The 24,238-nt window shown below is 41.2% G+C and overlaps 1 protein-coding gene across 2 annotated transcripts in view; it reads left to right on the top strand.

Annotated features, from left to right (window-relative positions):
* c3-2 (complement component C3-2) overlaps positions 1 to 24,238 on the top strand; it is a gene marked incomplete in the record, with an annotated part of 170,209 nt that overhangs the window by 40,104 nt on the left and 105,867 nt on the right. The window contains 15 exon segments of one of the 2 annotated variants that reach the window (NM_001105083.1): positions 6,862 to 7,021; positions 7,113 to 7,208; positions 13,144 to 13,294; positions 13,415 to 13,500; positions 13,707 to 13,784; positions 13,865 to 14,020; positions 14,106 to 14,168; positions 17,941 to 18,022; positions 18,093 to 18,141; positions 18,216 to 18,306; positions 18,383 to 18,472; positions 18,705 to 18,807; positions 18,895 to 18,984; positions 22,287 to 22,379; positions 22,453 to 22,536. In NM_001105083.1, the coding sequence (NP_001098553.1) occupies positions 6,862 to 7,021; positions 7,113 to 7,208; positions 13,144 to 13,294; positions 13,415 to 13,500; positions 13,707 to 13,784; positions 13,865 to 14,020; positions 14,106 to 14,168; positions 17,941 to 18,022; positions 18,093 to 18,141; positions 18,216 to 18,306; positions 18,383 to 18,472; positions 18,705 to 18,807; positions 18,895 to 18,984; positions 22,287 to 22,379; positions 22,453 to 22,536 (1,472 nt within the window). 2 annotated transcript variants of the gene reach the window in all.

The following is a 24,238-nucleotide window of genomic DNA, read 5'->3' as shown; positions in this document are numbered from 1 at the left end:
ACACACACACACACACACACACACACACACACACATATATATATATATATATATATATATATATATATATATATAAATCACTGGCATCACTGTCACATTCACTTTCCATGCTTTCTTTAGTTCTTCTCTGAGTCCCTGGTATTTCTCCAGTTTCTCATGTTCCTTCTTCCTGATGTTTCCATCGCTTGGCACTGCCACATCCACCACAACAGCTTTCCTCTGTTCTTCATCCACCACTACAATGTCTGGTTGGTTCGCCATTACCATCCTGTCAGTCTGGATCTGGAAGTTCCACAGGATCTTTGCCCTCTCTTTCTCTACCACCTTCAGAGGTGTTTCCCATTTTGACCTTGGGGTTTCCAGTCCATATTCTGCACACATGTTCCTGTATATTATTCCAGCCACTTGATTGTGGCGCTCCATGTATGCTTTACCTGCCAGCATATTACATCCTGCAGTTATGTGCTGGATTGTTTCAGGCGCCTCTTTGCACAGCCTACACCTTGGGTCTTGTCTGGTGTGGTAGATCTGAGCCTCTATTACTCTGGTGCTCAGAGCTTGTTCCTGAGCTGCCAGGATGAGCGCTTCAGTGCTGTCCTGTAGGCCAGCCCTTTCTAGCCATTGGTAGGACTTCTTGATATCAGCCACTTCAGTTATGGTCCGGTGGTGCATCCCGTACAGGGGTTTGTCCTCCCATGAGGATCTGTCCTCCAGCACTGTGTCCTCTGCTCTCCATTTCCTGAGACATTCACTGAGCACACTGTCAGTTGGGGCCTAGAGCTTGATGTACTCATGCATCTTGGATGTTTCATCTTGGATAGTGGCTTCTACACTCACTAGTCCTCGGCCTCCTTCCTTGCGGCTAGCATACAGTCTCAGGGTGGTGGATTTGGGATGGAACCCTCCATGCATGGTGAGGAGCTTTCATGTTTTAACATCCGTGATCTGTATCTCTTCCTTGGGCCATCTTATTGTTCCTGCAGGGTATCTGATAACTGGCAGTGCCCGGGTCTTATTTTTGCCATTATACATATATATATATATATATATATATATATATATATATATATATATATATATATATATATATATATATATATATATATATATATATATATATATATATATATATATATATATATATATATATATATATTTCAGTGGGGCTGCTATAGCATAGTTTGGGATCCACGTGTGGAGATACTTGCATAACCCTAAAAATGACATAATTTATCTCTTTGTTAATGGTTCCGGGGCTGACAAAATGACCACATTTTTTCCCTCATTCCCATTTTTTTACCCTGTGATGTTAAAGTGTGGCCCAAATATTTAACTTGAGTTCATAGCTTTAATTTGTTCTTGTTTCTTTGTTTTCAGTCTCTGCCAAATAAGTTAACAAAGCTATGGTGTCAATTTTACAAAACTCCTGGGAAGTTGATGCTATGAGAATATCAACTGCATAAGTTATGATTTGACTTTTCATTGGTGGCTCAAATCCTGTTGGTTCAAATTCATCTTTTTATTTTTTTATACCATCTAATTTATGTCTTCCGTGACAATCTTTCGCCCAATGATCTTTTCTCTCCACATATCCAACATCCATCATCATGGATGATCGCTCTGACCCTCTGTTGCCACTTTCTACAACTTCCTTTAAAATGTATTCTTCCACAGCCATGCCCTTAGCCATGTCCATGACTTTTTCCTGTGTTCATGTTCCATCCAAAAAACACATCACTGCTCTCATCCTGCCAAAATGTAACTGCATTTTGAGTCCTAAATGTCTTTTTATTCACCATCCCTTTTTCGGCATGAACAGCAAAATTCATAAACTGTTGCAGTGCTCCTGTAGGCAGATTTATGTAATGACTCTTAACCCAGTCTGCAATTATCATAGCTAGCAGTAAGGATTGTTTCAGCTGCTGTCTAGAGGGACCGTCATTATCATAATCTCTGAGTCCACTATTAGCTTTAAACACTTCTTCAAATCTGACTCTTAAATCAGACACTAATTCTCCATCTTTTGCTTTGTTTGCCCAATTTTTCCATAATAGGGTCTTACTGGAAAGGCTTCTCTAATTCTTTGTCCTAAAAGTGTAAGACTTTGGATAAACTCAAGGCGGTTATGCAGAAGAGGTCTGGGAGGACCATCTTCATCCATAGGGGTTCCAATTTTCCTTTACTTTTGCAGAGTCTGCCTTCATAGCAGTCATCATGCTTGTTGACTTCAATGCCCTTCAGATGGTAAGCTCTCTTGAATTCAAATGTGGATAACTCCTTCCACTGCTTCCTAACATCCTGTGTCCAGGTCCTAAAGACAAGAGGTGTAGATTTCTGGCCATCTTCTCACCAATAGACATTAAAATAATTTCCATTCATATCCAAGTGCCTTGCATGTTAGATATCACCGCCCAATTCACACATCAGTCACAAAACCCTTGTCGTGCTCACATCAGATTTTACCCACAATGATGAAGATGGCTCTTTTAAATGTCAGATCACTTTTAAATAAGTCTTTTATCATTAATGATCTGATTTTAGACCATGATTTAACCTGTTTCTTTTTAACTGAAACCTGGCTTGGCACTGATGCACCAGCAACTCTCACTGAGGCTTCTCCACCTAATTTTAACATTTTATTTTCAATCAGAGGAGGAAAGAAAGGTGGAGGTTTCTTCATTGATTGCTCACAAAACAATATCATCTGAAAATGTTTTACTTAGTAAATATTTTTCCTTTGAGCATCATGCTTTTCTTTTTGGTTACCCACCTCTTTTAACTGTCACAGTATACAGACCACCAACCCCTCCTTCCTGTTTTATTGAAGAATTTTTTGAATTTTTATCATCTCTTCATATTAGGTACAATAGGATTTTAAAAACTGGTGATTTTAATTTACATGTTGACAAGAATGATGATATCTATGCCTGTGAGTTTTTAAATCTTCTGAGCTGCATGGATTTTCAGCAGCATGTCACACAACCAACTCTCAACAGAGGACACACCCTGGACCTTGTCATTACCTATGGTCTGTCCACCAGGGTGTCTTATCTTGTTGACTGGGCCATATCAGATCATTATTGTTTGTTTTTTGATGTCACCAGTGAAATCCAGCAGGAAGCCTCAGTGAGAACTGTGAGGAAACGGTATTTAACTCCTGAAGTGGCTGCAAGTTTTATTGATATTTTTACGTAAACTCATGCTCAGATTTTTAAGAAGAGGCTTAGGACCTACCTTTTTGATTTAGCTCTTAGTTGATTTTAACTGCTAATTTATTCTATTAGTTTTAGTATAGGCTATTTCATTTATTTATTTTCATTTTATGCATCTTATTCTCAATTTTATGTTTTAATATACATCTTATGTCTTTAATCCTTGCTGGGGCAGCTGGAGATTATCTTTGCAGCTTCATGGCTGTGAAGTGGACCCCATTGTTGTCCCAGTCTGGGTGGGCACTGTGGCGATGCTCCTAGGCCAGGCTGGCTCATGGTATGAAGAGATTCCCAAATACTGTTTCCTCACAGCAGAGCCAAGGCTTACATTTTTATTTTTTTTAGAAGTTACATAGTCATTATTCATTGTACGTGGGGATCATGGGTCATGTGTTTTAACGGAGGGGAAAGGTAAAGGGTGGGTTGTTAAAGCGCTTCGAGCTGTGCAACTGCATGAGAAGCGCTATTTTATAAATAAAGTATGATTTGATTCTCCAGCTGTAGGATTTTGCACGTCGATCACTGGATATATCTCTGCCATTTCTGATGATCCTTCAACTTTTTTTTAATTTTTCACTACTGTATTACTTTTGAAAGACCAACATATAAAATACAATAGTTTTACATAACATTGAAACATAATCTTGAAATATTGTTCTACATACATGCCCTGTGAAACAAAATCACAATACAAAAGACAAGCAATTGCAATATGAAGTTGTGTGTGTGTCTGTACATCTACACAGCACATGTGTGACATCTCATCACACTGTGCTTTGTGCAAATTAATTTTGTACATTTCGCACAGGTCATGCTTGTCTTGACACGGTCACATGAGTCACTGCCATCCTAGTGGTTCCTGGCACTCTTTGTTATGTTTTCTGAAGACAGTTTTGCCTGACGCATATTTGGGGATGAAGAACAATGTATTTCACCATTCTTTGATTTGAATGTCTTGTCTTGCTTGGTGGAACAGGAATAGCAATTCCCTTATTTGGTTCAAAATCAGAATCATTAGAATCAGAGTTTAGCTCAAGATAGTTTTCTTCTGATCACAAACAGGGATGACTTCCACAGCCTCCTGGACCATTTTGTAAAGGTCTGACTGTCAGAGTGTAATGTTGGAAGGACTCCCATGAAGAAAATCTTTTGTATGTTTTGCCCCTTCTCTGTTGAGTGTCAACTGAATGTGGGTTGAGTTTTCCCGCAAGAACATAAAAGGTTCCTGTCAAAAGTCATAACACCAATGCACCTGTGTGTTTCTATGTGTTTGATTGGGGTGAAATATGTCTCACAGCTGCAAATAAAGAAATACTAATAATAATAAGACATCCTTGTAACTCCAGTTTTATTGCTGGGTCAAATTGACCCAGACAGTATCTATGTAATATAAACATGCAGGGGGAGGGGTGCAAATATGTGAGATGAACCATTTTCATTGTGTGTATATTGATTACACTAATTAAGGCAAGCAGAAGAAGTTTCATGCTGGAAAAATACTTTTGAACATTTTTCCTAGATGTTAAAACTTTAAAACGGGTCAATTTGACCCGTAACATAACAGGAGGGTTAAATCAGTCAAAGGATGGGTAATTACCCTTCAACCGAGGAACACTTGGCTCCTGATAGGAAGGGGGAAATCAGCTGGATTCTGCTCCCCCCTCTCTTGTCTTTTTTCCTCATCAGGCTGCAGCTGTGCTGCGTCAGCTGTGCTGCGTCAGCTGTGCTGCGTCAGCTGTGCTGCGTCAGCTGTGCTGCGTCAGCTGTGCTGCGTCAGCTGTGCTGCGTCAGCTGTGCTGCGTCAGCTGTGCTGCGTCAGCTGTGCTGCGTCAGCTGTGCTGCGTCAGCTGTGCTGCGTCAGCTGTGCTGCGTCAGCTGTGCTGCGTCAGCTGTGCTGCGTCAGCTGTGCTGCGTCAGCTGTGCTGCGTCAGCTGTGCTGCGTCAGCTGTGCTGCGTCAGCTGTGCTGCGTCAGCTGTGCTGCGTCAGCTGCATGCTGCTGCAGGGTCTGGGTTTGGTCTCAACTTACTCATCATCTTCTCTGGTTTTACTTTTCTGAATGCCATTCTTTCTTTTTGTTCACAATTCACAATTTTTTTTATTCTGCTTTTGATTTTTAACCATTGAACTAATTCAGTACTTGACTGTACTCCAAGATTACCTTAAAGTTGTAGTTTTTATCCCATTTCTTCAAGAACTTAGTTGAACCTGGATGAGCTCTTTCCATATGTTTTGGATCTCCTGTTAATTCTAGTTCTCTATTTGAATTCCCTATTATTTAGTTATTTATTTATAGATGTAATTAAGCTAGTCAGAGAGTGTGATCATAACCAACAGAGAATGCCTCTCTGGTTTCACTCCTCGTACAACAAGTTTCTAGGTCAGATGTATTGTCGGATTCAAGTCACACGTTGTTAAGTCCTAACAGGTGTTGAAACCAAACATCTCCTCCCAGGAATAAAAAATGTTTTAGACTCTAGGTTATTTTCATCTAAAGCTTAATGAAATTAAATCATGTTCCACTGCAACTGATCAGCAGCTTTGTATTAACACTGCAAGGTTATCTAGCTGCCCACAGCTTCAAACAAGTTCACTCTATTCTCACATGCACTCTTATTCACACCAAAAAAAATTTTTTTTTCTTTCTTTATTTTATTTTTTTTACTTTTAACACATTTAGGGACCCTTTTAATACAGGACTCAAACCTGCATTTTATTTTTAGAATTCTAGGCCTTTTCGGGGACTCAAACCTATTCGCTTTCTTTTTCAGGCTACAGGACTTGAACCTGTACCTTTTTCTTAGAAATCTATGCCTCTTCAGGGACTTGAACATCTTACATTAGTGCTTTTTTTGCCTTGTTGTTATGGTTCAACTAGTTCCCGGATTAAGTCAATCCGGACCCAGGGATTGGACCACTCAATTGGTCGGCGAAGAAATCACTACGACGGACTTTCTTCTGGAGATCTATTCTCACGGGCTGTGCACAAACTTTCTTCTCCGTGGTCTGCTCCCAGGGACGCAGATTTGTTCTATTCCAACTTCGATTAATTCATCTAGACAAGCAAAAGTTTCTTGTGCACAAGGGAGAAAAACAAGTGTGACGCCGAACTCCCATCACCCTTTTGCTCTCAAAGGAGTGCTGCTCTCAGTGCTCCTTTTATTGAAAATACAAGTGGTAGGTTACAATTTTCAAGCATAGAAACACATTTGAAAAGTTCATTAGGGGTATTGTAAAATGAAACTTTTGGGCATGTTTTTAGTTCACACAGCATTCACACAGCAAGCAGGATATATATAAAAAAAGAAGAACTGTTGCTAAAAGGTCATCTGTAAACTACAGGTTGAGTTAACATTTAAAACCATATGATAAAAATAAAAACAATTTGTTTCACAAACCAAACCTGTGATTCCTCCAGTCAGAGGTTGCATGCTCTCCCTTTGCTTCACAACAACCCTTTCAGACCATTATTTGTTTATCTGCAACAACTACAAAGTTAACTTTGTTAACTGTTCATTCTAGCCAGCCCCAAGCCTCCAGGCTTTGGTAATGCAGTTTTAGAATAAGTTAGTTAGGTTATGTGCTTGGCACACTCAGCCTTGATGGTATGTGCAAAACTGAACCACTGCATTGTCTTCTTTATTTCACAAGGTTAACAGCCTATGTTGTTAAAGTGTTTTCCATTGCCAACAACCTGGTGGCCATCAGAAAGAATCACATTTGTGATGCTGTGAAGTTCCTGATCCTCAGAGCTCAGCAGCCAGATGGCTTGTTCACAGAAGTTGGAAGAGTCTCCGCTGGATATATGACTGTAAGTGAAACCACTGATCTTCAACTGTTTCATGTTCAAGTTTCCAACTTAGAATAAGTTAAGACTCTGCTTATATTTGTGTGCACTCCAGGGTGATGTTCAAGGCTATGACTCTGATGCCTCTATGACAGCCTTCTGCCTCATTGCCATGCAGGAGTCACGCTCGGTCTGTGAAGGTTACATCAACGTGAGTTTCTGACATTAAATATCTGACATTAAATATATATATATATATATATATATATATATATATATATATATATATATATATATATATATATATATATATATTAAAGATATATTTTTAAATTTCATTCTTTCTTAGCAAGTTGCAGTTGTTTTTTCTTAAAAGTGTTTGCATCTACCCTGATTAAGCACAGTAAGCTGTTGGTGAAGGCTTTCATTTATTCAAATGGCGTTATAGGAACTGGACCTACAATTGTTCTTTCTTTAAAACATGTCACCACTCATCCAAGCAGGAATTTGATGTATATAAATATGGATCATAATTGGTCCAAAATGCTCAATAGCTCTGACGATACCGAAGCCACCGTCAATTGGTTTCATCTGTCTGAGTGGTGCAGGATTCAGTCCACATATGTATCTTCCATGTGGGGCACCTACATTTCTTTAGTTAAATGGCTCATTAAACGGGAATCAAAGAAGAGAAACCAGCGAATACGCCTCTCCATCACAGGGTCATTGGATGTAGTTGCACTGGATTTTTGGTCTTCTTTGGAACTAATTAAAGGGCAGCATGGTAAATTGAAGTTGTGTCTGAAGCCCCCCTCTGCTTTTGAGAGGGTTATTAACATGTACATGTATTGCTTCTCTGGCTCCTCTTTCAAACCATCCATCTTCTCTGTCAAGACTGTGTACATCTGGTCTTTGATTGAGTGTCTTTGTTCTTTTAAATTGGAATAAACAGCAGCAAATGGTCCAGAGGTGGTGTTTATCATCTGCTGGTACATCCTCTTGTGTAATTGGTTATTTTGTTTCTCTGATGTCCAGCTCTGAACATTCTTCACTGCATTGGAATGCATGAACAACTTCAACTTCTTTTTTATTTTGGTGTGGGATCTTTGGAACCACAAGAACCAGTTTTTGTCTTGGTGTGTTGGTAGGGACAGGAGGGGGGTAGGTCTCTAACTGTGGTTTTGGCTTACAGACCAAACAGCAGTTTGGAGTATCCACCCTTTTTGATGTCTCTTGAAGGGGTACAGAAAAGTGCAACAACGGAGGACTCCATTGTCGACAGTGGCACCTGGAGAGATGGGATTGGTTTAAATGGCCTCCCCAAACCCAACCGTGCCCCCCATGGTGTCCTGAGGAAAGTATGTGCTCTGAGAGTATGGGGTCCAGGTAGCCTTTCTAAGGGCTGTCTAGTCTCTGACTGCCGCAGCAGCCGGTAGTAAGTTGGACCTGTTCCCGGCGCATGTTGGTCTCTGGCAGGACTGCCCCTTATCACCGGTTCTGTTCATAATCTGAAATTATTTATTGATAGTTTGAATTTTGAAACACATAGAGTGCAAATGAAAATGCACTACACCAGGGGCGCTGTTTTGCAATTCTGTTGGAATTCTAACACAAAAGCAGCATGGCATTTTACAATGAAAAAGTTAAGTTACTTTAAAATGAGTTTAAACCAAACCATGTATAGAAATTTATTTTCTTAATATTGAATAGTAAATTGCAAAATGCATTGTCATTTGCATTATTACTTCAAAAACCCATGACAATTTAAAAAGTAATTAATTTTGTTTTTATTTAATATTTTACTTTTTAAATTGTCATATTGAATTGTAAATCTTAAAATTGAATTCTAAATTGCAATATGTTTTTACATATTCCCAGCCTGAATTGCAAAATTGAATTGTCAATTGGGAATTGCATTACACATACAGCATGCCAAGTCAAATACCGGTACCTGACCTGAATCCGGTTGAGCATGCGTTTCAGTTGATGAAAACAAAACTGAAGGGAAATGCGCAAAGAACAAGCAGGAATTTAAGGCAGTTGCATTGGAGGCCTGGCAGAGCATCGCCAGGGATGAAACCCAGTGTCTGGTGATGTCTATGCGTTCCAGATTCAGGCTGTAATTGACTGCAAAGGGAGTTTGCATCTTCTGGTGGCTTCCGGTATGGAGTGAGAGCAGCAACGCACGTGCTGAACCTGCTCCACATGGGCATTTCTAACTTGGACCTTATTACCTTGTAAACACCTTCCTGATTCCACATCTGGGGATTATGAACTAGTTCCCGAAACTACTCCTGACAAATCTGTATTAAAATGTCGAAGGTGAAGACTAGACAAACTGATAGAGAGGGGCACAACACTGGCTTAGCCGCTGCTAGCGCTAACTTAGTCCTGGAAGACATCACATCTCTGCTGGAGTAAAACAAATTGGCCCTCTCCCCTGAGTGTAAGTCCTCATATGAAACTTTTGCCACGAAACTGGCCAACATAGAGGCTTATATTGTTGTCCACGGTGATCGTATCACATCATTGGAGGACAACGCTGGAGCAGTTGAACAACGTCTTACAGACGTGGAGAAGCAGTGCAGAACGCTGCAAAAAGACAATTATCTGCTCCAATCAAAGGGGGCAGACCTGGATCGGCCTACCTGATAACATGGAAGGCCCCTGCCCTAGTGCGTTCTTCTCGCAGCTCCTCAGCGAAGTATTTGGTCCGGACATTCTTCCCACACCTCCAGATAAGCACAAAGCTCATCGAGTACCTGTGGCCAAGCCGCTGCGGGGAGCCAAACTATGTCCTGTGATTCTCTGTTTAGACTGTTTCAAGGTGAAAAATTTAATTATCCATAAGCCCGTAAAAGGAAGGATTTATCCTACATGGAACACACAATCCGTCTCTACGATGACTGCAGTCCGGATGTGTTGAAGCTGCGTACGAGTACCGCACTGCCATGGCTTTGCTGTATGAGAGAGGAGACCAGCCATCCTTACTTTTCCCAGCCAAACTACGCATCACTATGCCGGACAGGGAGAAAAAGTGCTTTGCATCTGCAGCAGCGGCTGAAAAGTTTGTACAGGACACGCGCAACGTCTCCTAAACAGAGTTGACTACGCTTTGCATTGTTTGGACAAATGTCTGCCTAATTCGAATATTTCACTGATCGGTTCTTTTGTGTGTGACTTGAGCTAATGTTATGAGCTAAACTGAAAACAGGAAGTGTTCTTTCTTTACATTCTAGGTTTGTGGATGAATAGGGTTGCTGTCTTGAAACTGAACTGCTCTTACATCTTAGTAGCCCCATTGTAGCAGGGAGTTAGGATTAAGGAAGGATTACAATCTACTGATAAATTTATCAGAGGGTCAGTTTTTACTTTACGCTTTTTTTGTGTTTTTGTTATTTTTGCTGTTATTATTTTTCCTGTGCAACTTCTGTTAAGTTTATTATTATCAGAGCATTCGGGCCAGAAACACCTCAGTCAAACACAGGATGAAGCCTGTGAAGCCTAAACAGATGGTGGGTCCTAATGTCCCACCAGCTCCTGGTGGAGCTATACGGCTTGTTAGTTGGAATATGAAGGGAATAAATTCTCCAATTAAAACGAAGAAGGTAATCAGTCATTTAAATCAGCTGAACACAAAGATTGTGTTTTTGCAGGAAACTCATCTGAAATTAGCTGACCACTTGAACCACTTGAAGATGCAGTTTGGTTGGGTTGGGCAACTTTATCACTCATGATTTAAGGTGTTGCTGTAGTCATAAATCAGTTTCATTTTGTGTCACTGAGGTAATAACAGACCCCAATGGCCGCTACATTATAGTTTCAGACAGAATTTGTGGTAAGTCTTACATTCGTGAATGTTTATGGGCCAAACTTGACATTGAGGAATTTTTTTAAGAAACTTTTTCTTTCAATTCCTAATTTAAATTACAGTCAGCTTGTAATGGGAGGTGATTTTAACTGTTGCCTTAACTCAGCACTGGATCGCTCCTCATCTAGGCCTTATTCTGTGTCCAAATCCTCCAAAGCCATACAACTGTTCATGTCACAATATGGTGTCACAGATGTGTGGCTTCATTTTAATCCAAATTTTAAGCATTTCTCTTTTTTCTGCAGCTCTTTTTCTAGAATAGATTTTTTCCTCATTGATAATAATTTGCTCTCCGCGGTCAACTCTTGTGAATACACCCCATGGTAATGCTGCCCATTAGTGAGTGTTTAGACCTTTACATTTCCACTAATAATACACCAGATGCATCTGGAAATGCAATTTGGGAAGCATGTAAAGCATTTTTGAGAGGGGAAAAATATCATACAGTGCCTATAAAAATAAGATTGCCTCACAAAAGAGCCTTGATCTTAACTCTGCTATATCGGAACTGCAAAATAAGTGTGCAGAATCCCCCAGTGCTAATATATCGAAGAAACTGCTTATATAAAAGGCAGAATTTGACTCAATGGCCACAGATAAGGCATTGCAATTAGTACTCAGGACCCTTTATAGCTATTATGAATTTGGTGATGCGCCTAATAAATTACTCTCACACCAGATTAGACAGTCAACAGCAGCTCAAAATATTACTCACATTCAACCCTCAAACTATCAATGATACATTTAGGGATTTTCATTCTGCTCTATACACCTCTGAATGTTTTCCTGATGAGAAACGTTACGAAGCCTTCTTTTCAGATCTTAATATTCCAACAGTCGAACCAGATGTAGCTGCTCAATTGGATAAGCCTTTTACTGCCAAATAACAGTGTCATGTCCATGTAGAGTGGGAAATGCCCTGGACCTGACGGGTTCCCATCTGAATTTTTAACGTTTTTTATGGATAAACTATCCCCTTTAATGCTTATTATGTTACAGGCTTCAGCTGATCTTGGTGCATTGTCGGCTACTCTGCGACAGGTCACAGTCTCCCTCATCCTAAAGAAATATAAAGATCCTTAATGCTGCAGCAGTTATGGGCCTATATCTTTGCTGTGTGCAGATGTTAAAATTTTAGCAAAACGCTTGGAGTCGATAATGCTCACATTAATCAGTCCTGACCAAACTGGCTTTATTAAACCAGACATTCGTTTCATAATATTGGGCAGCTTATGAATATTTTATACTGCACCTCTCCAACTGCCACCCCCGAAATGTTCATCTCCATGGATGTTAAAATAGGCCTTTGATCGGGTGGAGTGGCCTTACTTGTTTGAGACTCTAAGACGCTTTGGCTTTGGCTTGAAACTATTATCATGGATCAAATTACTATATACATCACCTACATGTTCGCACTAATATTGACTACTCGAAATACTTCCCCTTGGGACGTGGAATTATACAGGGCTGTCCTCTTTCCCCTCTTTTATTTGTGCAAGCCATTGAACCTTAGACATGTAGGACCCTTGGTAGGGGGAGTGCTTGGGCATCTCTGCCAACAAGCAGCAGATGTCCTCTCACCACCCTACCAGCCAATTTTAACTGCACCTTAAACATTTAGGGCCTCTTGGCAGGGAGGGTGTTTGGACATCACTTTGAGTAATCAGGAGATGTCCTCTCGGTGCCCTACCTGCCAATTGTAACTGCACCTTTTAGTACTCTCTCCTGGGATGCGGCAGTGGGGCTGCTCTCCTGATTGGGTTGGAGTTTGCACTCTCTATCCCCCTATGCCTCCCTGCTCTCTGGCTTTGGGGGTCCTTGTGGCGGTCCTGGTGGCCCTGGCCTGGGTGGCGGATGGTGCGGGTTCCTGGCTGCCGCTGCGGTGGGGATCTTGGTGTGGGGATGACTGGGCACCCTCCTTCCTTTTGCATTCCATCATCCACCTTAGAAGAACATGAACACACATTCGAGCACAGGTCTTTTCTTACCTTTGCACAGTTTGCGTGACTGAAGGAAATGTTTCATGTGTTGGTCTGAAGGCATAAGTATGCTTTTTTCCTGAAGCGTATTTCCTGAAGGACTTGTGGGAAACTCCCTGGCAAGTCTGCATATAATACACAGACGTTACTAAAACTGGTACTAGTGCTAGTACAAGTAATGAAATGGAACCCCAAAATGGCAGTCCTCCCAAATCCTGTCTTCACTCTATTGAACTCCAGATTTTAACCACTGAAACTTTAATCTCTAATCATTTGTTTTTCCCCCTCCTGTGTAGAACCTGCCAGGCAGCATTAACAGGGCAGTTGCCTACCTGGAGAAACGACTTCCCAGCCTTACAAATCCTTACGCTGTTGCCATGACATCATATGCTCTGGCTAATGAGGGAAAACTAAACCGCCAGATTCTCTACAAATTCGTTTCTCCAGGTGCTGAAACAGAAATCATTCAACAAGCATCACTCAATGCTGCTGATTCTAGGATTTACAACCTATAACATGTCCCTGTTTGGGGTGTGTCACGGTAACGGTTTTGCTTTCATCTCTCAGAGTTGTCCCACTGGCCTGTTCCTGGGAGGCACGTCTTTACCCTTGAGGCCACAGCTTATGCTCTTTTGGCCTTGGTCAAAACCAAGGTGAGCTCATCCTTTATTCACATAATTTAAGAAATAAATAAAATAAAAATAAAAATAAAAAAATGCATATGCAGCTTTTTAACTATACCTTGAATCAGGAAGTAAGCAAAGATGACATTTTGTTTGTTACTGTTACAATAAGGGGTTATATAACTTCAAAAACATGAGGTGTATATTTGTATAACTCTTTTTGTGTTGATCTCAAGTCTTTTGAAGATGCCAGACCTGTTGTGAGATGGTTCAACCAGCAGCAGTTTGTTGGTGGGGGTTATGGATCCACCCAGGTTCGAAATAATTTTGACTTCTTTGTACTCTCAGGTTTATACACTCAAAATCTAAACCTGTTTCCCCCTCTCTCATTTAGGCTACAATTATTGTGTACCAGGCTTTAGCAGAGTACTGGACCAACGCTCAAGAACCACAGTATGATCTGAAAGTGGATGTCTTGTTGCCAGGCAAATCAAAGCCTGACAAATATCAATTCACCCGTGAAAACAGCTATGCTACAAGAACTTCTAATGTGAGGACCTGCTGCTGAAACACATAAGCTCTATGTTTGTTCGTTTTTTTTGTTTGTTTATTTATGACTGAGTCTGTCCCTGCAGATCAAAAACATAAACAAAGATATAAAAGTGAAGGCTACTGGATCGGGAGAAGCTGTTGTCAACGTAAGGACTGCATCTGTTTTTGAAGGGGTTTAGATCTGTGCTTTAAATGTGAATTGTAGCCTCATTGACCTACATAACAATGACGTGAGCAATTATTAATTGTAGAGACAGGACAGGTTTCCAGAGATAGAATCAAATTTTTGTTTTGCATGTCACAAGTCAGTCTCTAGTCTTTGTCCTCAAGTCTTGTGTTAAGTCCCAAGTTAAAGCAAGCAAGTCCCAAGTCGAGTCCCAAATGAAGCCCCATAAGTCTCAAATCGAGTCCAAGTCCTACCATTGAATTTTCAAATCCTTTCAACAAAGAGTAATATTATTTACACAGGCCATGTACGTTTTAGGAACTGTATTTATTTATCAAATATTTGCAAGCGTGTTAGGTAATTTGGGTCTGAGCTTATGTATCCATTATTAGTATTGTATACATTGTGCTAGCACTGGTACAGATCTGCATTGTATTACTGATTACATTATTTTAATGAATAAACAAAAAATACAAAATGCATATTACTCCCTTAGCAAACACTTGAAGTTCCTACATAAGAGCCTATAATGCTTTTACACAAAGGAAACGACTAAACATTTTACAAAACCTTGTAGTAATGAATACATACTCATGTACTTGCATTAACTTCACTTATGTTCCTCTCTAAAGCGCTTAAAACATCCTCACTGTTACAAATCATTTGTGTGTTGATTTCAGCCAAGTTACCTGCAAAATATACAAAGTTTCAGTCAAAAAGAGCGCACATGGTCATGTATTCTGCTGACTCATTCATCCCATTGTAGGTGCCAAACCCATTCGGCCTGCAATAACCGTTCGGGGTCCTTTGGGTTCCTGAGACTACTGCTGACGTCATATTATGTGATTGGCTGTCCGTTGGTCCAATGACGTGTCAGATAATGATTGGTCTGGATAAATTACTAAACTACCATAGAAGAAGATATTGTGGCGATCTGGGGGTTAGCCCTTCCTTCAGCCCCTAAGACTCATGGGAAGTGGGGAATCTTGGGTGAAAACATTGAGTGAGAGGGTTGTGAGCAGAAGTGACCCGCATGCTATTTGCCTATTTGTTGGTATATTCAAATAAATGGGCTTTGATGCAAGAAAGGAGATTGCACAAACTGCCTTTGCTTCACCCTCTTTGTTCAACATCATTTGGTGTATGGGGTGTATGGGGCACTCTCTAACTTAGCCAGGTAATTAGTAGCTTGGCTCTTGCTTCCCTGCTACAGTGACGTACCAGCTGGATCGTTACTTATTATGTGGTCCGTTAGAAACAAACAGAGCTCCGACGTAGAGCGAGATTATCTTCCAAATGTGCTTTCATTATTGTTATGATTCTTACTTAGTGCATTTATGCTTATAGTTTTTTTAATCTGGGCGCCCGGTGCTTTATTCTTGGCAGAACGGACCCGGAAGAAGGGTTAGGATTACGTTAATGCATGCTAACAAAATTTTTAGCCGCGGTTGATCTTAAACTGGAATAGCATCAGCCTTTATTTTGTCTGGATCCAACTGGAAACACGAATTCACTGGACGCTTCCGCTAGTGCACACATCGTCCCAAAGCCGCTTCTCTACTTGGAGATAAATCTCCCGGAAGACACGGTTCTCTCGAGTCTGGCAGCTCGTTTACAAAGAGCAGCCAAAGACACTGCATTCCGAACCCTTCTCCAGATCGCACGCTATAACATAGCACCTTCCCTGCCTGTGAAAAAGAAGCTACGGGACTCCAGCTGCTCTGGCCAGAGACACGGCTCGCTCGTGTGGAGCAGCAGGTTCATTCTAACAGCCATCTTCTTTTTACAAAGTGGGTTGTGGCAAAATCTCTCTCTAAATATTACAAAGAATAATGCAAGACACAACTTATGAAGGAAAAGAACTTTAGGTTACCAAAATAAATGCAAAATTACAATGTGTAGACCCCCGAGCAGATCTCAACGCTACATCATTTGTCCAAGTGGGATTACCCTAATGTGACATTAACTTCAGTCGAAAGGACCGATAACTATTGCATGCCGAATAGCTTTGGTCCCTACACTATACTGCCCCGGCTTCTTCTGCTGGTCAGCGCCCTCTGCTGGCGAAACTGGGTATTGGCCAAAAACCGTTTTTCAACACAAACTGACAGTTTATTATGTAGTGATAACAGTAATTTTACTAATTATTCCAGAGCTCGTCATAAAATTAACTGGGGGGGGGGCAATTATTTTAATGAATCACACAGCGCCACAATGAACATGTGAACTCAATACATTTATCAACTACTGACTGTGTTTCATGTCTCATATCAGTATCTTTTTATAAACATAGCAGATTCATATTGGACTGAGAAAGAATGTAAAATGTATAGCGTATCTGTTGGACTTCCAAAACCCAAAAAATATTAATGTAACATGTAAATGTTAGTTGCACGTTTAACATTTCTGTTGCAAATGTGATTGGTCTTTGATTTGAATACAACTTTTCATTGTCTTGAACACAAAATGTTCTCTGTAAACTCGCTGTTAGGGACGTATTTTCACGACTCTAAGACACACTTAAAAGTCTGAAATTTTCTCCAGACTGTAGCCTTATGGGGGCGGTGCGCCTAATGTGTTGTTGTGGGGCGCAGCGGAAGTAGGTGAGTGGATCCAGGAAATAATATGGGCCAGCTGGAGAATAGTTGTAATTTGACTGGATGCACTAGAAAACTGCCTGTACCCCTCTAATCTTACAACCAGTACCATTCTCAGTAGGTGAGCTATAGATAGAGGAGCGAGGTTTCCTTGCACACACAGCATAACAACATGAGGGTCACTTCTCTTCACAGCTGCCTTAACTCATGGTTTGGGAATCAACACTTCCCATGAGTCTTAGTGGCCTTAGGCGGGGCTAAGGCCCAGGTCCCCACAACATTGTTTACAAAATGTCTGAACACCTGTTTGAACTGCAGCTATCAGCTACGCAGAAAAAAAATAATAAATAAATAAAAACTTACTCAGATTTCGCTGTTTTTTTTAACACACACTGAGTGTGCGTGTGTGTGTGCGTGTGTGCTTAAGCAGGTGTTTTCGCCAGCGCAAATAGGAAGGAGAAAAGCAGGCTGTGTGTGTGTGTTTCTTTGTCCTGAAGGCAGCACTGTCTTCGCTATGTGCGTGTGTAGGATATGGAGGAAGGGAGTCGCACGCGCAAGACATTCAGCTTGTGTTACCCAGTTAGGGAGAAAAGTAAAAAAAAAGGTTTCCTCTAAAGAACAGAGACTGGTTATTTTATTTATTTATTTATTTAATATATACTCTAATGCAGGGGTTTCCACACATTTTCGGCACGTGAGCTACATTTGAGTCGACAATTTCTTTAAGATCTACAGAAGCTGAATCACATTTTAACTTACTGTCACAGTAAGTTACTGATCGACTTAATGAGCACCCCTTTTCTAATGGTTAGGGACTTAAAAATTAGGCTGTCATTTGTATTGAGTATTTAGAAAAATGTCATTTGCATAATAATTTGGGACAAGCTGTAAAAGCTGACCTCCTGTATGGAAATCTGTTTGAACATGGATTTTGAAATGGGAAGAGGGAAGATTATTTCAATCCTGGTTCTTATTTTAAAACCATAGTGCTGCACCCAAAAATCTTATTTTTTGTGTGTGTGTGTGTGTGTGTGGGGGGGGGGGGGTGTTCTCCCTTGGTTCTCCATTTTGCCTGCTACTATGTGCAGACAATTTCCATGATTTTGATTTGCTTTGGTTACTATGCACATTTATCTTGCTTGTCCTGTTGGTCAGATGGTGTCCTTGTACTATGCTCTGCCTGAAGAAAAGGAAAGTGACTGCCAGAAGTTTGACATGTCAGTGCAGCTGCTTCCAGGTAACTGTCTGTTTCTAGAGTTTTATTGTTTCACTTTGGGAGTCATATAATAGGAAGTTTCTTCATACAGATAAGAATATTGGGAATCAAAAGGTCTACAAGCTTCAGATAGAAGTTTTGTAAGTATACTAGTAATATTGTTTTTGCTTGGCTGTAATTCTCTTCAGTTTCTTCATAGTGCTCTCATTTGCAGATACAAGGACAGTGATCGTGATGCCGCCATGTCCATCTTAGACATCGGTTTGCAGACAGGCTTCACTCCCAACTTAGATGACCTAAAAGCTGTAAGACTGTAAATCCGTTCAAGATGAGATTCACTGAGTGCCCAAAACCAATGATGACTTGTACTTGTGTCTGTAGCTGTCTGGAGGGCGAGCCCCCATCATTAGCAAGTATGAAATGGATACAGCTCTGTCAGAACGAGGCTCACTCATCATCTACCTGGATAAGGTTTGACCCCAGGCTGCTTCTTGTTAATGTCTGCATGTTCTGGATCATCTGACCTGTGTCTAACGTTTATATCATACAACTGTGAAATTAAACAAGATCACAAGCAGAAGAATTTGAAACTTAGAAAGAACACGCCTGCTCACATGACCATTCAGCTAACAGTCTTGCAGGCTGATTAGAGTATTCCTAAATGACAGCAAATTACTGACCTCTGAATTACATTTACCTGCAGGTTTCTCACACCCGACCAGAGGAGATCAGTTTCAGGGTTCAGCAGACCATGGAGGTGGGCGTTCTTCAGCCAGCAGCGGTGTCTGTCTATGAATATTATGAGCGTAAGTACAGGCTGCCTCTATTCTCATCAGGGTAAAGATAAGTGAAGATAAAAGTCAATTTTATGAATACCCTTCTTCTATTCACAGAAACACCTTGCGTGAAGTTTTACCATCCAGAGAGGGAGGGAGGACAGCTGCTGCAGCTCTGCAGAGATGACGAGTGCACATGTGCAGAAGGTAACTTGGTTACATTTGTGTCCCAGGAATTCCACTGATGACACCAGGCAAGAATCAAATCAAATCAAATCAAACTTTATTTATAAAAAAAAGCGCTTCTCATGGCTTGCGCAACTCAAAGCGCTTTAACATTTAAAACAAAAAAAACATGCACAATATTACAATAAAACAATAACCCACCCTTCACCCTTCCCACTCCCCTTCATTAACACATACGACCCATGACCCCACACACAATGAATACTAATATAAGTAATTTTTAAAAGAAACTTAAGGTTTGGCTCTGCTTTGAGGAAACAGTATTTTTTGGGAGTCTCTTCATACCAGGAGCCAGCCTGGCCATAGGAACATTGCCATGGTGCCAACCCAGACCAGGACAGCAAAGGGCTCCACTTCACAGCTATGAGGCTTTAATGTTAAACTTGAGCCGCCCCAGCAAGGGCGACGACCGTGGCAACAACCACTACATTGGTAGAAAATATCCCCACAAGAAACACTTGGGCTAAAATCAGGACAAGATGCGACAATTAAATACATAAAATGTATTTAAAAATAATTAAAAAACATAAAATTGAGAATAGGATTATTCAGAAAATAAAAAGAAATACTTAAAATAATACAGATTAAAACTAATAGAATAAATAAGCAGATAAGATCAACTAAAACCAAAATTAAAACGCATGTCTTGATCCTATTCTTAAAAACTCTACAATCTCTGCGGCCCTGAGGTTCTCTGGCAGGCTCTTCCACAGGCAAGGACAGTTGTGGCAGAATGAAGCCTCACTGTAAGTTTTGGTGCTTACCTTAGGGACAACTAAAAGGCCAACACTGGAAGACCTCGGGGTCCACGGGGGCTCATATAACAAACTAACAAGTATCATAAATAAGAAGGACAAAATTTAAGAAATAGACGAGCAGAGTAAAAAATAAAAGAATAAAATAAAAATACAAAATATAAGATTAAATATAAATATTACAGCGTCCTAAACCTTTCCTTTTTGGACTTTTGTCATTTGTTTGACATATTGTGGCAGTTAATTGTTCATTGCACTTAGTGTGTCCCAGCTTAGGCTGTTTGTGATCTGCAGACCAATGAACCGGTGGCAGTCGGTCCGCTCCACCACAGTCCCGTTGATGGTGAACGGCTGTAGTCCACGATTATTTCTTTTGTTTTCTCCACGTTGAGAACAAGGTTGTTGTTCTCGCCGTAGATGGTGATCTTGCGCACCAGGTCTCTGTATGCACGTCGTCCCCTCCTCTGATGTAACCAGGGACGGTTGTGTTGTCTGCATACTTACTGATGTTGATGGGAGGTGCAGTCATAGGTGTACCGTGAGAAGGGCTTTGTGGTGTTCCGGTGTTTACTGTCAGCTCTGCAGAGACCTTCTTTCCCACCCTCACCAACTGTGGTCTGTCAGTGAGAAAGTCCAGTAACCAGTTTCGGGTGGGTGTAGGTATTCCCAGTTTGGAGAGTTTTGCAGTCAGGTTCCGGGGATTGAATGTCTAATGGTATTGAATGCAGAGCTGTAGTCCAGGAACAGTAACCAGGCATAAGTGTTCTTGGTATCCAGATGTTGCAGGGTTGAGTGAAGTGCCAGGGCCACTGTCTCTTCTGCTGATTTCTTGGGGTGGTAAGCAGACTCATAGGGGTCGACTGATTTGTCGAACAAGGAGTTGATGTGTGACAGTACCAGCTTTTCCAGGCATTTCATTGGTGCAGTAGTGATAGCCACATTTTCAGAACAAGACTCAGAGGTGTTGTCAGAGCTCCAGGACTGTTTAATCAACATTGCGGTCTACCCGTCGTGCGTTTTCCCGCTCTTAACACTGTATCCCACTGATGTTATGGCCTCTTCGGGTGTCCATTGTCTGAGCAACGAGACATAAAACAGAGCACACCTGGATGTGTCGCTGTGCTGCCAGCCTGCTGATGAGGTCATCCATCTTGTTGGCCAAAGATTGTACGTTGGCATGGAGAATGATTGGGAGTGTTAGCCTCCCGCGGCTAGCCAGCCGGCATAGCCTGCGTGCTGTATTTCCCCGTCTTCCGCGCTTGCATGGTGGCTTCTGGGTTCTGGGAGATGAGCCTGCTGCTGCCTGTCGCGGTAAGGTTCCAGCGTGGGGTTTTAGCTCTGGGTAGGGATTCAGGATATCTGTGTCATAATATCCTCTGTGACACGTTTGTTCCAGCCTTAACAGAGCTTCCCGGTTGTACTTGATGTGATCTAACACTCTACGGACATTGAGACAGCAACAAATATAACAAAAACAAAATAAAACAAACCTGACTCTGAGAGTAGTGCGATGTCACACACAGGGGAGTGCCAGAACTTGTGCCGCAGAGTTCTGTTATATTTGTAAGTTTGAATTTTACAGTAATCTAAGTGACTAAAAATAAAAGCATGCATCAGCACCTCTGTGCTGGCAAGAGAGAGGAATGGGCGGACTCTGGCTTGTTTTTAAGATGATAAAATCCTGATTTAATGACACTTTAAATGTGTGGAATAAAATTCAGCTAGTGTCAAAAAGTACGCCCAGGTTTCTCACATAGTGAAAAGTTTTAAAATTCTGAAGATGTGGTAAAATCACCCCTATCTTGTCTTCAGAATCAATTATAAAAATTTTGTTTTGTCCAAGTTGAGCTGTAGGAAGTTATCTGCCATCCACGACTTTATATTTAAAATAAAATTTAAAAGAGTGACATGAACCAATTAGCATCAAACAAAAGCATACATCTGCATGCTGCCTTTGTCAGAGTATAGATGTAGAAAAAATACCCCTGCTATCCAAGACAAGCACCAAAACACCACAGTACATATAAAATGGTATTAGAATGGAATCTTTTAACATGGGCCATGACTGAACTAGTACGAAAGCTCTGTTACTGATTTGCTTGATTGATTTGGCTTTTGTTCTACATCGGAAGCCCCTTCTGACTAAACCCTTTCTAAAGATAGATAACTTTATTGTCTGTTCAAAAGAATGGAAATTTGTCTTTGACCATGGCAATAAACCAATTTTCTTGATTAAAAATGTAAATTAATAGATAAATAAATATAAATAACAATAATTAAAACAAAATACATGCCTTTGGACTCATTATTATTATTTTTTTGTATATTGCTGGTTGTTGTATATACCTGTCTTTGGACTGGCACTCAAAAGCAGTGGATTTTTCTCTTTGTGGTTGCACAAGACGTTCTTGCAGACCAGTCAGCTGTTTTTTTTAGTTGCAGTGAAATTTACACTGTTATTTGCTTGTGTTTCAGACATTTTGCTCACTGTTTTTTGCTTGTTTTTAGAGAACTGCAGCATGCAGAAGAACGGTCAAATCAGCAACGATGAGCGAACATCTAAAATCTGTGAGAGCACAGAGAGCAGCAAAATTGAATATGGTAAGTAACTGTTTGAGTGTGCATCTTCACTTTGCACATTTTGAGACTAACAGCTGCTCTCGTCGCCTTACAGCGTACAAAGTTCTGGTGGAAGATGTTGTCCAAAAACCGTCTATAGACATCTATGCCATGCGGGTGCAGGACTCCATCAAAGAAGGTTGGTGATAATCTGCAGTTGTTTTTTCTCTCTGACACCAACAATGCTACTTTCTGTGCAATTTATACTGATAAACTGTTCTCCTAGATATGGGTTGGGGTTGGCTTATTGGGTTAACACTAATAGAGTTAAATACCATTGTATGGGTTGGCTTAGCCAGACATTCACAATACAATACTCCCACATCTGTTTGACAAGTTTGTTGGACTGCATGTCCATTAATTAGCTGAACTCACCACCAAGTGTTACAGCTCTTTTTCCCTCTAAAAGAGAGATGGTTTAAGGTCACATGACATGAATACCAAATGTATCCCTGCCTTTCTGCCAAGAGTTCATGTGATGAACATCCTTCTGCTCAAACACAGTAATTCTTATGAACAAAGTGACCAGCAGAGAAATCCAATAACTATCACAAGAACAGACAGACGGCTGGATCTAAATGCAGCAGATTTATTAGCTCAGCAAGAAGTCCACAAAGCTAAAGCAGGGTCAGAAAGGCAGAGGTCAATAACAGGCATAAGATAATCAGGAGAGAGACAGGGTAGTCAATAGTCTAGGCGAAATTCGGGGCAGGCGACAGGCAAACAGAGTCAGGGTCAGAAGTTCGGGTCCAAATATAATGCTCGGTAAGGAAGGAAATGGCACAAATAATACTTTGCACTGAGCTCAGCTCAGTGCAGCGCTAAAGTATGCTGTGGTTGATTGAGTGAATGAGAGTCAGGTGTGTAGAATTCAGGAAGTGTGGTTAGAACTCTGGAGATGGTTCCCGCTGGTCACTAGAGGGGGAGACAGAAATCTGACTTCTGACAGAGCCCCCCTCCTGCGAGCGGCTCTGAAATCGAGGGGCCCGCCGATGCCGAGGTCAACCACGACGTCGGGGGGCTGGTCAGTCTGTGTGGCTTTGGTGGAAGTCGCTGATCAGGGAATGGATAAGGATGTCGCAATAATCCCCCAGCACACACTGAAAGGGCGAAAGCCCCGTGGCAGTGAAAGAGACTTTGAAGGAGTTTTGGACTTACTCCGCCAAAACCAGGAACCAACTCCAGTCCTCTTGATGTTGACTACTGTACGTGTGGAAGAACCGCGCTATTTCTTGTTTCAAGCGCTCCACTCGGCCATTGGACTGAGGATGATAGCCGGAGGTCAGACTCACGTTAATGCCCGGACCCTTGCACATCTTGCGCCACATACGTGATGTGAACTGGGGACTTTATCTGTGATAAAGTCCACCGCGTTGTGGGACCAAGGGCGCTATGGTATGGGCAGTTGATTGCAGGAGGCCTGCCGGAAGCTGTCGAAGAGACTTAGCCATTTGGCAGGATGCACATCTGATTAGGTACTGGGCCACTACTCTACTACTCAGCCTCTCCATACACAGAGGCTCCATACAGTGGAGCCTCTGTGGAATTTATTTCAGATAACTCTGTCATTAAGTCCCACTGAACAGGAACTAGAAACAATGTTTAGAGCACAACGGGTTCGGGTGTGACAGGTCCTTCTTTCATTTGTGTAAACGGGACAGTGCATCAGGATTCTTGGACCCTGGTCGATATGTGATCTGAAAATTGAAGCAGAAGAAAAACAGAGACCAATGTACCTGTCGTGGGTTCAACCGCTTGGCGGATTTAATGTACTCCAGTTTTTTGTGGTCAGTGAGAACCAGGAAGGGTTGAGGCGATCCAGCTTTGTAAAGACGCGAGCC

The sequence above is a fragment of the Oryzias latipes genome, chromosome 1, assembly GCF_002234675.1.
Source record: "Oryzias latipes chromosome 1, ASM223467v1".
NCBI lineage: Eukaryota > Metazoa > Chordata > Actinopteri > Beloniformes > Adrianichthyidae > Oryzias > Oryzias latipes.
The sequence above is the reverse complement of the archived record's forward strand: the minus strand, read 5'-3'. Positions and strand labels throughout refer to the sequence as shown.